At 38.2% G+C, this 17,948-nt stretch overlaps 2 protein-coding genes across 2 annotated transcripts; one reads left to right on the plus strand and one right to left on the minus strand.

Annotated features, from left to right (window-relative positions):
- Window positions 1–1,127: 1,127 nt before the first annotated feature.
- LOC103962207 (nucleolin-like) lies at window positions 1,128–2,703 on the plus strand. The gene has a single exon (XM_009374885.3). It carries the CDS (start codon window positions 1,301–1,303, stop codon window positions 2,408–2,410), a length of 1,110 nt encoding a protein of 369 aa, XP_009373160.2. The 5' UTR covers window positions 1,128–1,300; the 3' UTR covers window positions 2,411–2,703.
- Window positions 2,704–7,152: 4,449 nt separating this feature from the next.
- On the minus strand, window positions 7,153–10,959 carry LOC103962206 (inactive TPR repeat-containing thioredoxin TTL3). The gene is made up of 7 exons (XM_009374884.3): window positions 9,741–10,959; window positions 9,451–9,646; window positions 9,175–9,347; window positions 8,618–8,951; window positions 8,317–8,521; window positions 8,109–8,209; window positions 7,153–7,677 (listed from the first exon to the last, which is right to left on the minus strand). Exons 1-7 carry the CDS (start codon window positions 10,721–10,723, stop codon window positions 7,525–7,527), a joined length of 2,145 nt encoding a protein of 714 aa, XP_009373159.2. The 5' UTR covers window positions 10,724–10,959; the 3' UTR covers window positions 7,153–7,524.
- Between the last annotated feature and the right edge of the window lie 6,989 nt (window positions 10,960–17,948).

The raw sequence follows: 17,948 nt of genomic DNA on the forward strand, positions 1-17,948 counted from the left end.
TGTGATTTGCAGGTAAACAAATCAGAGGAACCATGAAGCAATGTTCGTTATTATGCCTAATGGTAGTTACACCAAGTGATTTGTATGAAATGATATGCAACCTGAATCACTAAGCAATTATTTATAAATCCCATCAAGATGAAAGGGTGTTAAATCACCAGGAATGACTTAAGAAGACCCCCAAAATTCTTGTGGGGTTCAATTCAATTGAAGAGAAGTGGTTTGGTAGTTGTTCACTTGCTTTGTGGGCACTAGCAATCATCAAACAAGGCTCGTGGCCTTTTACTTTCCCGTGCACCTTTCTTCTAAAAAACTTAAACATGTTTTGAAAGCATAGAGAAAAGTAAAGGCTACGAAAGAAGCAATGTCTTGTGACCCTGTGACCCAATTTCAAAGGGTGCAAAAAGTAGTGTCACAACAAATGTCAAACAGATGTTGAAGAGTGCCAAGTAGGGGTGGGCATTTCTCCCGGAGGTGGATTGTTTACCCTCCCATTTCCATACTCTCTCCATGCTCTCTTATTTGTGTAGTCACGGTTAAGCCACATATAAAATGTCGACTTGGTTTAACTGTGACCACACATCACAAGAGGGCATGAAAAAAGTACGAAAATGGGAGGGCATACAATCCATCTCCTTTTCTCCCAAGGATCGAAACCGAACTCGGACTGAATCGGAAAAAAACCTTTCGGTTCGATTCTTTTTTTGCTGATTTCGGTACAGGTGCAAAAAATAGAACTTGTTCTATATAAATCGGTTCGGTATCTGTCCTATGTTTATTATCGAACCGTACCTTGCCCAGGCTTAGTGCCAAGGGAAAATTTTGACGACTGACTAGTATCAATTTACAAGACTTGATACATTTCCGATACTTTATTTATATTTACTAAAGAGTGTTGAAAGAAAAAATATTAATTGTTACGGGATATCAGTTTCTAGTATTTTATACAGTCTTTTAATACTTTGTCAATACTTATTACAATTGAATTGATATTTGGCCAGTGTTTGGTAATATAGACGACTAATCTCTCAAATATTATTAATGTATTAAATATTGTAAATTATTAGTCGATATCAAGTCAATTACTGCGGAAAAAAAAGAGTAGGGAAAGGAAAAAAAAAATAGAGAAGGACGGAGAAGTTAAATACATCAAACAAAGGCAAAAGCAGAGGAAAGCTGTCGAAGTCTCTCACCTTTCTTTTAAAGGCCAATCCAAAACACACATCAAAAACCCAAAAAGACACAATTTCAGCAAGAAAGCAGAGCAGAGCACATGATCTAAGCAACAAACAATCAAAAGATGAAGGGAAGGGAAGCCAAAGGAGCGCTCTCATCTGATCTCTTGGTATGTTTTCCTTCAAGAACCAATCTAAAACTCATGCCAAAGCCAATTTGCAGTCCGGCGAGGCCTTCGGAGCCCAACAACCGCCACCTCCACCATCCCCACCACCACCAACAGCTCGTGAAGAAAACGAGCTTTGGGAAAAGTGGTCTTGGCCACGCCAGTCCTCTGCTGTGGACCAAGACTAAGCACGCGGACTCAGAGAACTCCGAGCCCACCTCCCCAAAAGTCACCTGTGCCGGACAAATCAAAGTCCGGCACAGGTCTGGCTCATGCAAAAGCTGGCAAACAGTGATGGAAGAGATAGAGAGAATTCACAACAAAAAACAGAGGAAACAGAAGAGGCCCAATTGGGCTGAGGCTCTTGGGTTCAAGAAAGAAGTCATGCAATTCTTGACTTGCTTGCGAAGCATTAGGTTCGATTTTCGGTGTTTCGGTTCTTTCCCTCACGAATCCGGTGTTACTTCTGAGGACGAAGAAGACGAAGAAGACGAAGAAGAGGAAGAAGAGAACAGAGACCGTCGAGAAAACCTTGTGGGTGGTGAGGGAATTAGTGACGGTGGTGACCAGAGTAGCTCAAGCACTGTGTTTTCTAAGTGGTTCATGATTTTACAGGAAAATCAGAGTAATGGGTTTTGTAAAGAGGCCAAGAAAAAGAGAAACTGTACGCCAAATTTCGATGATGATGTTGGAATTGGATCAACTTCTGAAGCTCCGGCAGCGGCCGTTCCGCCGCCGAATGCTCTGTTGCTAATGAGGTGCAGGTCCGCCCCTGCAAAAACATGGCTGGAAGAGAAAGAAGAAAAAGATGAGGAGGAGGAGGACGACGACGACGACGAAGATGAAGAAAAAGAAGGAGAAGATGGAATGGAGAAAGAGGAGAAAAAAGCAAAAGTTACACTGAGGAGTTTAATGGAGGAAGACAAGCAGAAAAAAAAGATGGAGCACTTGGTGGCGATGGCATATGATTCTGATTTCTACAACATTTCTTCAGACATTGCAAAGGAGACGTGGGTTGTCGGTGGATTGAAGGAAGCAATTTCCAGGAGTCGAAGTTGGACGAGATGATTTTTTTTTTTTTTTTTTTTTTAATTTTAATTTTTAATTTCCTGCTTTGATTTGCTTTTTATTTTAATTTTTTTTTGCGAGCTGTTTTGTCCACTGAATTTTTCAGTGGGAAACTGGTCAATCCAAAGCTCCTTTAGTATTACTTTTGCGTCATTCTTGTTGTTCTAGATTAGTACATGTACAGCTTTTCTCTTTCTTTTTTGCTGCAGAGGGGTTTTGCCAGCATTTTACATTTTCGTCATGTATATCTTTTGCTTCAGAAATTAGAAATAGAAACTATTTGTGATTTTTAATTTGTCTGTTAACTGCTATTTATTTCAATACACGCTGGTGCAGGGATACACTGCAATTTAAACGGAGGCATGTTGTCTGCCCTCCTGTTTGGATATCCTTCTCATCCTCTCCTATTTTGTACGATCATGGTTAAGTCACATTAACATTTTATATTGATTTTTTTATAGAGATAATAAAACAAAAAAAAATAAAAATATAAAATATTAACGTGATTTAACCGTAACTCCACAAATAGAAGGGGATAAGAATAACACTCAAACAGGAATGCAGTGCCTCCAATTTAAACGGCTAGATTAATATTGTCAAAATGTATCCGTTAAATATATCAGCTCAAATATCCATGCACTGTAAAATTTAGACTTCCAGGGAATTAAGTGCAAAACATGTGTGTGTGTGTGTATGTGTGTTTAGACATACAGGTGAATGTTGAACCAAGGAGAATGTTCCAAGTAGAAAAAGGACTGAGATTTAGTCAGAATTGTAGGACCAAGAAACATGACATATCATATCAACAAGCAACTCTGAGTAACCGTAGAGGGATTCTCAGAGCAGCACCTTCCTCATGTGGAGTATGGTCAATCTACCAAAACTCCAAACATAGTATGAACAAAAAGATAATCTTCAAATGGATTCCTAACTGCTCATTTAGAGTGAGAATTGATGTCATTTTGTCACTTTTTCTATGCATGCAAGTAAGTTCTATCTAAACATAAATGGGTTTACAATGTGATTAATAAGTTTGTCTACATTGTTATCTTTTGATGATTACGTGCATATTATCCATCTGTCCTACAGTTTGTCGCAATTGCTACGTTTTTAACACTCTTCCTAAATGCATATTGTTTTTTGTTTCATTGTTATTACCTTATATTTGCATGTGCTCAAATATTCTAATGGATGAGGCGTTGGGTTTTTATCTATGCGTTCTGGGTTTGAAACTCTCCCTCTCCTAAAGTAGTGTAATAATTTTGAATCCTATCCCCTCCCCTTAGTATTTTCTTTTTTAAAATAAAAAATTGTTATTACCTTATAGGCCTTTTCTTTAGTAAAACTAGGTCATATCTTAATAGATAAGCATTCTATAATGTAATTGTTCCAATCTTTCTATATGCATGTTTTCCATTTGCCCCAAATTTGTCTTCACGATTACTTGTTTGCCAATCTTCACAAATGCGTATTATCCATTTATCAGGTGTTATTTACTCTTAGATCTCATCTTTGGTATAAGTGATTTCAAACTTAATAAAATTTTACCTACATGATTACATTTTTGTCACTCCTGCTACGAGTTCAAATCTCCTACACTCAAAATCTTTTGTGACTTGTATCATTGAGTGACACATGTCATTTTTGTTTAGTTTATCTTTAATATTTTAATAAATGATCATGTGTTAACAAATAAGATAGATCACAAAGAAGCTACAGAAAAGTTTGAAGAAAAGTTTGAGTGCAGAAGATTTGAACTCTCTTGCTGCATGCACATTATCCACTTTTTTCATGTTTTTAACTTGTACAATAAGCCCCCAAAATAAAACTCAGTCAAAATGTTGCCTATATTGGGACGAAGCCGAAATTTGTGGCTAAATCTCTATGTATCAGGTCCAGATCGCAATGAAGACCCAAAAGTGAAATTCAAAGAAACGGTTGGACCACGAGCCCAATTGGAGGGCATAGCCTAACTTGGTGCAATCAGTAGTGCAACAACGGAAGTTGTATTTAATTGTGTCATGGACTTTACATTCTTCAAAGAACCACATTTGTGAAACCCTTGACAAAATAAAATATTCCAAAGAACACACATTTTTTCAGTTGTATAAGAGCAATCATATGATTGATCAACTATAATCACTGTTACGACTCAAAATTTTCACCTAAAAGCCTAATTATATTCGGAAGCCTAGTCATTATATTTTCATAGCAAACCAAACTCAAATTCAAGCGCAAAGTGCAAAGGGTATGCAAATTCACAATCATGCCATGCCAAAAAAAAAAAAAAAAAAAAAAGATAATTCATAATACGGACAGTCAACAGTCAATAAATTTACGCTAAACCCACACAAAACCATGTGTATTCATCATGTCAGGCTATATCAAAACAAGTTTATAATATTAATACATTAACATTTTAATTCGAATCACGCTAAGTTACTCTTCACCAAACACGCTTAACTGGGCCCAATCCACATAATGGGACTTGCCGAGTGGGTTGTAGTGTAGACAAGTTATGAATGTCCATTGGGTCTATATGGACTTAAAGCTTGTGAAGGTTTTGGGCTGCTTGAGAGCATGAAAGTCCAAACCCACAATTTTAATTTCACGTACGAAGGATGTGAGACATAATTTTTTACTTTTTCCTTACAAACCAACTAAAAGACTTCAAACCCAACCATATTCAAAACCCACTTTCCCCAGATTCATGCGTTGACATAATCCAACCTTGAACCTTACACCTCGTTTTAACATGCAAGAAGAAACTTACCAATTTAAGCTCGCATAGGAAACCAAGAGAGAAAATGGAGAAGGAGCGTAGCCAAAGATTGAGTTTTGCTATGAGATTTGGTGCACGAAAGGAGGGGTTATGAGCAGAACGCACGAGGCTACCAACACTCTACAATACAAATCAAAAGAGGCATTATGTGGCTGCAACAATGGAAAAAAAGAAGAAAGGAATGCTTAACAACACACGAAAAAGAAGGAAAACCAAGGATTCTCTAGCTGGGACTTTGAGGAACTCCTGCGCCTATAAATTCAAGCCATTAGCGCGCTTGGAAGGCATATAACGCACCAAGCAGAGCAAGTGAACTCTAAGTGCTGTAAAACCCTAATTTGAGCCTTAGCATTTCTTTTATTCTGATATTTTCCATAAGCCTCCCTTCTCCCTCAAAATTACCAACCCAGCAGAAACCTTAATTCGCCACTTCAAAATCAACAACCATCAACGATATATCTCTTATGCCAAACTATTGGACTTTTAGCTCCCAACACATCATTCAGGCAATTCATAATTTGTCGTTCAATCATTGCTAATAGGAGCTGTTGATTTATTTAAAAGTTGTTACTAAACAAGTTTTCATTATTCATTTTTTTTTTAAACAAAAAACTGAAAGTATTAACGAGACAAGTTTTCAATTTTTGTTTAAAGAAAAAGAAAAAAAATGAAATAGTTATCAATAGGTCCTTAGACCATTTTCAACTCTTGGGCTAAAACCTAAAATTTAGGTAGCTTTTTTGCTCCAAGTCTTATGATCTAAATTTTTTAGCCTAAGATTATTAAAGAATAAATTTAGATTAATTTTTTTAAAGTAATTTAAAAAAAAATTATGTAAACTATCATAATTTAATTTTTGAACATTTTAACTTAAAAATATTGAAATTCCGATAAATATTGAAAAATCACTAAATTTGGGTGAATTTTGAGTTAAATATTTTTTTTAATTATTTTAGCTGTTGAATTTAAATTTGGGCCATTAGATCTTTTTTTTACCGTTATATTTGATTATATTCGATCTCAGTCGTTGGATTTAATAAATCCTAGGAGAGATGCCCATGTGGGTGGGGTTCCGTTGATGGTGCCGACACCATTTTCTGGGCTAAATCATGGGGGGATTTGACTTTTGTTTGGTTTTTAGCTGTTAGTCCACACGTGTTGGGTTCGGTTTTGGGGGGGGGGGGGTGGGGCGGGGGGAGGGGAATAAAACCTAAAAAATAGCATTTAGCCCAAGGTTAGGTTTGGTCTTAAAATGTGACATCCCACGTCGCGCCAGGGGAGTGATCCTTATATGTATATTCCCATCCCTACCTAGCACGAGGTCTTTTGGGAGCTCACTGGCTTCGGGTTCCATGGGAACTTCGAAGTTAAGCGAGTAGTGCACAAGAGCACTCCCAGGATGAATGACCCATCAGGAAGTTCTCGTGTGAGTTTCCAGAAACAAAACCGTGAGGGCGTGGTCGGGGCCCAAAGAGGACAATATCGTGCTACAGTGGTGGAACGGGCCAGGGAAGTGGTCCGCCCCGGGCCGGGATGTGACATAAAAGGTGAAATGTAAAATGAAATGGTCATCAAACATTCCCTAAGCTCTACCACTTAGTACTACAATTTAGTGATATTCCTCTTCACTTGTAAGTAAAAAGTCTTAGATTCGATCTTGCCAAAGGCGATTTGTTAGCCCATTGTGAGACTTAGCCCACACCCCACCCCATTAGTGTAGATAATATTGTTTGTGAAAAAGAAAAAAATAAAATAAATTCCCTAAGCTCTTATCAAAGAAAAAGAAGTTGTAGCTCAAGTGGTTAATTAAGTGCATTTCACCTTCAACCTGATGTCCTAGTTTCGATTTTTCTGCTATGAATATATATATAATCATCAAAATAATAAAGTTCTTGTTCGATTTCTCTACCTACTATCACTTGTAGGAAAATAACAAAAATAACAGAGTTAACAGACAGTATGAATATTTAAAACTTCCTCTAAATTCTAATCAACCACAATTCACTTTTACCAGGGCACATGTTGGTGTGCAACATATGGAAGAACAAAAACCAAAGTGAAAGGAAAAAAAAAAAAAAAAAAACAATCATGAAGGTATACAAATTCAAGGCCACTCAAATTCCCTTATTCTAAATTTCATCTATGATCACACCGATTCTCATCCCAACCTTTTCGCTTTATGTGCGGTGCAGGCAAAGTTATCAAGCAGATATGATTGGCCCAATCAATTTTTTCACGTGGCCTTCTTTTGCAAGATGTGAAGTTTCTGCCGCCAGTCACCTTATATAAACTATAATTTTTGTTTATCTTCTGTTTAATTTAACTATCCCGATCAGCTGCTATACAATTTGACTGAGCTTTCTAATAATTCATGGTTTTTGCCTGGAATTTCTTTGACCCTTGATCCATTTTTGTATATCTTGAAAGCTGGGATTGTGCTCACATCCTCCATTTTGGCCAAGTAGGGGTGGTCTTCAACCTCCACCTAATTTAAAAAATTACTCTGAAAGTTAAAAAACAATACTAATATAATCTCATTAAATATGTAGAAATAGAACTTTCATAAAATTAAAAAAAAAAAAAAAAAGAAAAAGTAGAAACAGTACTGTTAACAAACTTGTAGTAAAAGTAAGATTGGAAGGGAACCAAAGTTTAGGAACTTGTATTCAAAAAGTAGACCGGGTTGGTTGGTGGGGTCGATGTTTTGGTTTCGGTTCAGAGAAAATCTCATACTGACATCAGTGCGATTTTTGGTCCCGGTCAAAACTAGACTATGCCCACCTTTACATTAAACCGTGATTTATAGACAACTTATTGTTTGTTTAGTGTCCCTCATTTTACTTTTTATTAAAAGTTTACAACAAGTTCTGTTTGTGAATATTTCCTATTGACCGTATAATCTTAGTAATAACTAACCTTGAGAAAATTGACAGATGGGAATCTTTTGCAGACTTGGCGCAGGGCTTGAAACACTTCCTTTTGTTTAGTTTTGTTACAAAACAGCACCACAGACATCCCTGTTGTTGAGACAATAAAGTGTTAGTTTTGTTGACTTCTTTCTAATCTACTTAAGCAGAAATTAGAACATTCAGCAGTTGGAATATACGTAAGAATATTCAGCTACCTGAGGATGTCACAAAGTGTCTAAAATGCTCATTGCTGGTAACAAGAACCAAATTTGATCCTAATTTCGCGTCTTCAACATCTTCGTCATGTTGTTTTTTAAGCTGGATCTTGGCTTCAAACAGAGCCTTTCCAACTTCCTCGTCTCCAGGAGTTTCCCGTATCAGCATCTCATAATCTTGAATTGCAGCTCCCCACCTTTCCAACTGAGAAATAGAAGTGTACTAATTAGTAAAGGGTTATTACAGACTCAATTTTTTTGTGCAGAAAGTGTGCTTGGCTTTCAAGTAATAACAATTCACCTTGGCGTTGCAATCTGCACGGCGTAGCCTGGCCTTGCTATAAGAAGGCTGCAAATCAAGTGCTGCATTGCAATCTTCAATGGCCTTTTCGAATTGACCAAGCTTAGAACGACAAGCTGCTCGATTGCATAGTAAAATAGAATTGTGTGGATCGTGCTGTAGTCCTTGGCTATATACCACACACGCTTCCGAAAACTTTGATACCTTGAAGAGAAGGTTACCACTTACTCGGGCTGACGCAACAGCTCTAGCCCTCTTCACCACCATACCGACATTCTTGTCACATGGATTTAGCCGTTCTGCATTTTGAGCTGCACCTATGGCGTCCTCAAACCTGCCAACCCCGTAGCTCTAAGATGTTAAAATCTTGACATAACATCTTACCTGACCTAAGATAAATTACTACTAAATTACTAATGATCAGGATGCTAAGTGTACTTAAGTTGGCTGCAAATAAATTATAGGGACCAACCTAACTTGTGATGCAATACACGACATATTTAAAATCCTATATTATATTAATTAGTACTAATTAATTAATTAATTAACTAACTAACCTGCCAGCAGCCAAGTAAACCTGAGCTCCTATCATTAACAGGTAAGCACTATTTGCCACGCCAAAAAATTTGGTGCAAATATCAGTGCCAAAACCGGGTCGATTTTGGTAGGTGGCATAGGCTTCTTGATGTCTTTGAAGCTTCAGCAAGGCCTCAGCTTGTAAAGCAAACACCTAACCATGATTAAACAACATTAGATTAATTATTCTGATTAACAGATTAGATTAATTAACTTTTGGCATAGCTAGGGGTTGACTAAAGAAAAAAGCTAATTACCTGTGGAGCTGAATTGGCACCTGAGGAAATTGCCAGTTGGGTTTCGTTTAACAGAACATTCCACTCTTGTAATTTCTGAGCTTCAGTGCATCTGCTAAGGCATTTTTGAAGAGCCTGACATTGGTCAATATCTTTCGAGAAAGCGTATGGACCCGAGTGCTTGTAGTGATCCAATGCTTTCTCTGCTTCTCCCAATCTAAATGACAGATTAATGTTCTTGTGTAAGCAAATGTCTTAAAAGAATTAAATATGTTACCTGAGAATTTTTGTCATGTAGGAAAATATGTTACCTGAGATATGTTGTTGCCAACCGATGATGAGCTTTGTGGTAAGAGGGTTCAATTTGGATTGCTTCTTTGCACTCGAAAACCGCATCAATGAGACGACCTAAACCAATCAAAGCTGCTGCTTTGTTGCTATAGTAGGCTGCCTTGTTTGAATCCAACGCAATTGCGCGATCATACAAACCCAAGGCTTCTTCGAATCTGCCCTCCTTATATGCCTCATTTCCCATGGACTTCAAAACCTCAGGGTCATCGCTGTTTCTCCTCACAATGTTGCCCATCTCACCATTGCCTCCTAGTTTTCCAAAGCCATTTTTTCGGCTAGGTGTGGAATTCGAGTCTTCGAGGTTTCTAGGATGATAAGCCAGAGTCTTGGTTGAAATGGCACTGGGACTATTGCTTGCTATCTGATTGGTAAAGCCGGGCTTCCTCAAGTTCCTAGACTGTCCTGTAAAAATTAAACTACTTGAAGTGGCTTGGACTGGAGCTTCGGTTTCATTGGCTTGCTGGTGATCACTGATCTTCCTACTGAGCTCTGCAGAGCTAGCAGTGAACGCTCTTCGTAGCTTCATCTCTTTAGCCAAGTCAGGGTGCTGTGACACCTTAATTTGCCCTGCTCCATTGGATGAAAAAATTGAGCTTCTTGCAGCATCTGAATGTCTTCTTGGTTGAACCTTTTGGTGGCAAGCTGAAGGCCCTGGATGATTCAAGCTAGGCTTCCCGGCATGTTTTGAGTCCAAATTCGGAGAAGGTTTACCTGAATTCAAGGAAATTACAGTAGCACTACCCTCTGTGGATTCGGATTGTTGGTTCTTGGATTCATTGTACTTTGAAGAACAATATTCACTGATTGGTGCATTCAAATCATTTGTGCTAGTATTTGAGGGTAGTGAATGAACAGATGATTTTCTAGGCCAGTAGCTACTGCACTGGAAAATCCCACCCATAAAACCACAACCCAATTCATTTCCCACCTTGTACTTTGCCATATCTGCCCTTTTTTTTTCTTCAAGTTTTTGGTACCTACAGCAGAAGCTACTTATAGAAGACAGATGTATTAAAACTCACGTTAAAAACTAATATAACATGTAGAATTAGGATCTGTATAATAGCAGAAAACAATTAAATGAACAAGGAAAAAAGAAAGACTCACTTAAAATATATGGGAAATATTTTTTTGAAGAGATGGCTTCACCCCTGAAGGATTTTTTTGAAACAGAATATTATCCAGAGGGTGTTTAAATAAGCTCACAGCCTCCTTAGAGTGGCTTCCAAGAAGCCAACTTTATCCTTTTTTTTTTTTTTTTTTGGAGGTTTATTTTGGTAGAGGCTGTGTGTAGGGTCAAAACCATAAACTTAATTAGCGTCTTCAAGAAAAAGGATTAGCCCCAGTATAAGACTTTTTGTTATTAGAGTTCCCAAAATCGTTATTCTAATGACCAATTGATGTGAAATATAAAAAATTAAATTTAAATAAATAAAGAATGAAGACAGGGCACTACTATTCACAAAATTTCAGCTAAAGGTTATATGATTAGAAAATAAATAAGATTATTGAAAAAGGGACTTCTCAACCTCTTCTGGTGGCCGAGGCTCATGTTTTTGGCGAAGCGCGAGACGTATACCGCTGGGATGTGAGATAATTAGACAAGGATAATGTTATTCGCTATACATTTTTACTTCACATATCTTTATTAATTTTTAACGATTGAAAATTAAAATGAGTGAAAAATAAAAGTAGGTGTGTGAGTCGCACTACTGTTAGACAAATTTGGAGGATGTGAGTTTAAAAAACTATGACAAGTGGCTTGTTAAATCCTGATTAATATTCAGTTGTCTTTATTAAACTTTTGGTTAGAAACTGAGAAGTTGACCAATGCATACACCTGATAGGGAATAGCTGCAAGTCTTCTAAATTAAGCTTTCCCAATTAAATAGAATGAATCATACTAATAGAATAAATCATACGAAAACAATAAATAGAATGAATCATACTCAAACAATGAATATAATTTTAAGTAAGAATGTGCTGGGAGAGAAAAATAGTGTTTGTTATATTTTCTTTTTAAATACAATAATCAAATTATTTTTTAGATATATCCTAAAAGCAAGAGACCAATTTTAAATCCACACTTCAATTTTAAAAGTCATCCCCCACTACGAAAAGGAAAAGGGAAGCTCAACTCACATTCGAAATTTGGTAGGTGAAATTTGGTAGGTTGAAATAATATGAAGTGCTTGTAGTTTCCAAATTGAATAACTTATAGGGTAATGTATGGGAGATTAAATTTAGAAACTAAATTTACAAACTACCCTAACTTGTAATATTACCCAGCTTCTTCAAGAACCTAGAGTTATCAGTAATGATTACATAGGAAAGGAGCTTTGTAGATGCCATGTAGATCAAATTTGCAAATTAAATAATGTGTTAGTTTAAACACGTTAATCAATATTTAAGTAATAATTCAATCATCAATACTCACATTGTTGTTGTAAACATCCTAGTTCAAGTGTGATTGTGTAAATCCTAGATTAGATTTGTTTCCAGTTATCATTTCCTATTACAACTTGTATTACTTGGGGAAGAAGGAATATCTTCTCTCCTTTTACTACTATAAATAAAGGCACAATGTAGGAGGGATAACAACACACATTCCCCTACAATTCTACAAACACATCTCTCTCTTTCTCTCTTCTCCTTGTCGCCAGCCCTCACTCTCATTGTCAGATAAAATAGACCACAACACGTCATCAGCATGCTCATACCGCTGCGCTTAGGAATTTGACGTTGAAGAATTTATTTCTGCATCAAACCAGTTCATTCATATCATCACGCAATCGGGTTCTTTCAAAACAACATTTTTTATCTCGATATTTTTGCAGCCCTGATAGCATGAACATTCACCATAATGCATGACTCAACTTTACGTTTTTCAAATTTTAGATTCTACATAAATTGTGTATGCATTATATTCATAATTATTAAATTATGTGAATTTGTTATTTACTATGAATTGAATCAAATATATTTGTATATGCATCAAATTGAATTAAATTAACATATTATTGTTTTGAATATGCAAATAATTGAATTGAATAGAAAAAAAAAAAGGGGAAACCTAGGGTTCTTTCGAACCTGTGACCATCACCATGAAGACAGGCTTCCCACGGCAAGCCGAGATCTACGGAGCTAGAAGCTTCGAGCTTCTCAAACCTAGAAAACCTAACACCTTTCATGGTGTCCCCGTCTACATCAACCACGGCATGGCCTGCAGCCACTACCCTGAACCTTTGGTTCATGTCTCCGACGACCAGAATTCGTCCTACGTCAGAAATTGGAATGAGATTCACTTGAATCTTGTCGAAATTTTGTCGAAAATCCGATTTAAATTTTCTAGGGTTTGGTTTGTATAATGTTGAGATTACATCATCTCCGTTCACCACCGTGGTCATCAAAGACCACCATGACTCAACTTGAGTCCTAACCAACCCCGAACTGCCGCCAAGAGCGACAGGTCAGGCGTTCTTCTCCGGTGAAACACACCCAGCACACACTGGGGTGTTTGGTTCCAAAACCCGAGCCCTATTAGGCTCTATTACTCGACTTGTTTCACTTTTTCCTTTTTGGCTACTTACCTAACCCCAAGCCACTAGGGCTTGGCCCTCTGCTGACATCTTGCTCCAGTCCATTGGACTTTGGAGCTTCCCTGGCCTAAATTGTTTCTCTCAGCTAGTGTGTGAAAAAAAAAAGTTGTTTTTTGGGATCACCTGAAGTGGCCTACTGAATTTTTTTTTTAAAAAACCTTTGGACTTGCCTGCAGCAGACCATTCCCTTGCCCAATCCTCCCCTGAGCCTGCAGTCCCACTCAAGACCCACGACCCAATTTTTTCAGCCTAGGTCTCACGGACCAATTTTTTTTAAGCCACCCGGGGGCTTATTTTTTCTTTTGGGCCCCGAGTTTTATTTGCCTAATTATTTTAGAACCAATGGGTTTTATATTTTTTCACCCACACTTTAATTTGGCCCGAAGTCTAAATAATTAATTCAATTATAATCATAAACCTAAAAGTTATATTTTGCATATTCTTGTTACATATTTTTGTATATATTTGTGTTTGCCTGTAGGAATATATGAACATGAAGTTCATAATTAATTTGAAACCTGAAGTTTCTTATAAACATGCCTTGTTTGAAAACCTGAAGTTTTCCTTTAAAAACATCAGCCATGAAAACCCGAAGTTTTTTCATGCAAAATGAAACCAATACATGTCTAATAGAACCTGTATGTTCTACTCCTATGTGAATGAATTGATTTTTTCTCCACTACACTAACCATATTTTTTCATCTCTGTTATGATAAGAACATGTCGAATTTGAACAAACTCAACTTCACCTCTTTGGAGGTCTCTGAAAGGAACTACCTCAAGTGGGTCCAAGATGTCAAGCTCCACCTCACTACCAAGAACTTACATCCCGCTATTGAAGAAGAGACGGACAACCCTGTTGGTGAATATGAAAAAAGCCATTGCTATGATCTTCATCCGTAAACATATCCATGATGCTTTGCAAACTGAATATTTTGCTGAAGAGGATCCACGTGCACTATGGGTCGCTTTGGCTGATCGTTTTGATCACCAAAAGGACTTATTCTTGCCTGAAGCAAGACAGGACTGGTAGCATTTGTGCTTCCAAGACTTTAAGTCTGTGAATGAATATAATTATGAAGTTTTTCGAATCCGATCACTTCTCAAGTTTTGTAATGAAACTTTGACTGAAGAGGATCTCCTGGAGAAGACTTATTCGACCTTCTCTGCTTTTAATATTGCCTTGTAGCAACAATATAAAGCTCAGAAGTTCACTAAGTTCTCGGATTTGATCTCTGTTTTACTTCTCGTTGAAAAGCAGAACCAATTGTTGATGAAGAATCATCAAGCTTGACCTACTGGGGTGACTGCTGTGCCTGAAGCACATTATAGCACAAACCAAAGCCCAAAATGCCAAAAGAGGCGTGGTAAGGGCGGCCAGAAGCCATCCCACCAAGGTCACTAGAGTCAAGGCCCATCCAAGGGAGTAAACAAAGCCCAGAAGCGCCCAAACCTCACTCCCAAGGCCCTGACCTTTAAGAATAAGGGCAAAGCACCTTAAACCATGGACGCGGATATATGATATCATTGTGGTTCAAATGACCATTGGTCCTATGTTTGCAGAGCTCCCAAGAAGGTTGTAGATGAATATCATTCTCGTCGTAAGAAGTTTGAATCAAACTTTGTGCAAGTAGACGACTTGGAGACTATAAAGATGAATGTTTCTGATTTTCAGGAAGATACCACCCCTATGGAAGATTAGAATCTTAGACAAACAATTTTAGTTAGTTAAAATTGCACATTAGTGCCAAATTCCACCTAGTGGCCGAACCCCCCTCTTGTTTTTTGAACAATTTTTTCTTTATGTTTGGATTATTTGTTGGTGATTTGTTTTATTTTTTAATTTATTTTTATTTTTATTTTGATATTAAGTTTTAATTCATTACCATCCCTGAATAAATGAAATTATTTTGAATTGATATTTGTTTTTATGAACTTTTATGCATGTGACCGATTCAAATTAATTTTACATTCTAGGTATGACTAGTGGGAAAGTTAGTTGTCTTGTATATAGTGCAACCACACACACAGTTTTGTGTGAACGCATCTATTTCACTAACTTTATACCTAAGAATGCACTTCTGACAACCCTCTCAGGCTCATCCAACCTGATAAAAAGATACGGTTGAGGCACTCTATTCTAATGGTACAATCTTGACCATTGTTGAGGCACTCTATTCTCCACATTCCGGAAGAATGTTGTTAAGTTTCAAGGACATTAGAGATAACAATTACCACGTTGAAACCCATGTAGAAAACGAAGTTGAATTTCTGTGCATAACTTTCTACGAATATGGCCAGAAGCGTATTCTAGAGAAGATGGAGCGTATCCCGAGTGGTCTATATACTACGACCATACACCCCATAGAATGCCACTATGTGGCCGGCTCTACTACTGGGACCAAGCACGAAATTACACTTTGGCATGATCGTTTGGGACATCTCGGATGAATAACGATGCGCTGTATCCTCAAATCTTCACACGAGCATCCACTAACCCGAAGTACAGGTTCGATCCAAGGAATCGCATGTCAAACATGTTCCATGGGAAAGCTTATTACTAAGCCTTCTTATGACAAGATTCGTTCAAATCCTCCTATTTTTCTACAACAGATTCAAGGCAACATTTGTGGACCAATTCACCTTCCCTGCAGACCATTTAGATATTTTATGGTTTTGGTTGACGCTTCCACACGTTGGTCACACCTGTGCTTGTTGTCCACAAGGAACGCTGCATTCTCCAAACTGTTGGCTCAAGTTTTCAAGCTCAGGGCTCACCACCCTGATTATCCGATCAAATCTATTCGATTGAATAATGCTGGAGAATTCACATCTAAAACTTTTGATGGCTATTGCATGTCAGTTGGGGTTGAAGTTGAACATCCTGTACCCCATGTTCACACCTAGAACATGTTAGATCCCATGTCACCCAGGGAAGTGGATCATCTATGCCTTAAATGTACATACCCACCTCCATATAACACGAGGCTTTTTGGAAACTCACTGGCTTTGGGTTCTACCAGAACTCCGAAGTTAAGCGAGTTTGGGCAAGAGCAGTCCAAAGATGGGTGACCTACTAGGAAGTTCTCGTGTGAGTTGCCAGAAACAAAACTGTGAGGGCGTGGTCGGGGCCTAAAGATGACAATATCATGCTACGATAGAGGCGGGGCCTGGGATGTGTTGGAGCCTGGGTCGGGATGTGACAATTTGGTATTAGAGCTAATCTCTGGTTAGAAGTGTGCCGACGAGGACGTCGAGCCCCTAAAGAGAGTGGATTGTTTGATCCCACATCGTCCAGAGGAGTGGATCCTCTATGCCTTAAATGTACTTACCCACATCCATATAGCATGAGACCTTTTGGGAACTCACTGGCTTTGGGTTCTATCGGAACTCCGAAGTTGAGTGAGTTCAGGCAAGAGCGGTTCCAGGATGGGCGACCTACTGGGAAGTTCTTATATGAGTTCCCAGAAACAAAACTATGAGGGTGTGGTCGGGGCCCAAAGCGGACAATATCGTGCAATGACGAAGGTAGGGCTTGGGATATGGTGGAGCTCGGGTCGGGATGTGACAGAATGGCCTAACAGAGGCTTTCATTAAGCGCTTACAAATGATTGCTCAATCGTTGGTTATACGTACCAAGCTCCCGATCACTGTTTGGGGTCATGCAATATTGCACGCAACAAAGGTTGTCTGCCTGAGGCCTGTTATGACATAACCATTTAGTGCCCTTCAGTTGGTTACCGGATACAAACCCAACATATCGCATTTACGCGTTTTTGGTTGTGTGGTATATGTGCCGATTCGCCACCCTTACGTATAAAAATAGGGCCTCAACAAAGGATGGGAATCTATGTCGGATATGATTTTCCTTCAATTATTTGTTACTTAGAACCTTTGACAAGCGATCTATTTACTACTCGTTTTGTGGATTGTTACTTTTATAAGACAGTCTTCCTGTCGTTAGGGGAGATAAGAACGTTAATGTTTATGAAGAACGACTTGAATTATCGTGGACGACTCCCACTTTGTCTCATTTAGATCCCTGTATCACTCAGTCTAAAACTAAAGTGTAGCGCATATTAGATCTCCAAAGCATAGCTCAGAGCATACCAGATGCTTTCATCGATCTAGTGCATGTGACAAGATCTCATATTCAAGCTGTGAATACGCCTGCAAAGATGGATGCACCAAATGTATGATGGATTTCCCTCTTGGAGGCTCATGATGCTAATATTGGTGATCCACGAACATTAGAGGCTAGCCAATCATCTTCCCTTACACAAAAACGTGGCAGAGCCCTTAGTTTAAATGATTCACACCCCCAGAAAAGGAAACCCATCACACAAGGTCCTGAAGAGCCTACCGTGAATGCAACTATCGCTTACTCATTCTATCCAACTCATGAGGAAATTCTAAATTACGGAGTGTCTTTGAAGAGACGGATCTTCCTCCAGAGAATCGTGAGATTTCGGCCTATTATGCTAACTTAGATAATGTGTGGTGTAGAAATGAGATGATTGTCGAAGATGCATTAGCATTTGCAGTAGCTACTGAGATCATGTTGAGCAG

The sequence above is a fragment of a genome, unplaced genomic scaffold (genome assembly GCF_019419815.1).
Source record: "Pyrus x bretschneideri cultivar Hongxiangsu unplaced genomic scaffold, Pyrus_bretschneideri_v1 Contig17, whole genome shotgun sequence".
In the NCBI taxonomy this organism is placed as follows: domain Eukaryota; kingdom Viridiplantae; phylum Streptophyta; class Magnoliopsida; order Rosales; family Rosaceae; genus Pyrus; species Pyrus x bretschneideri.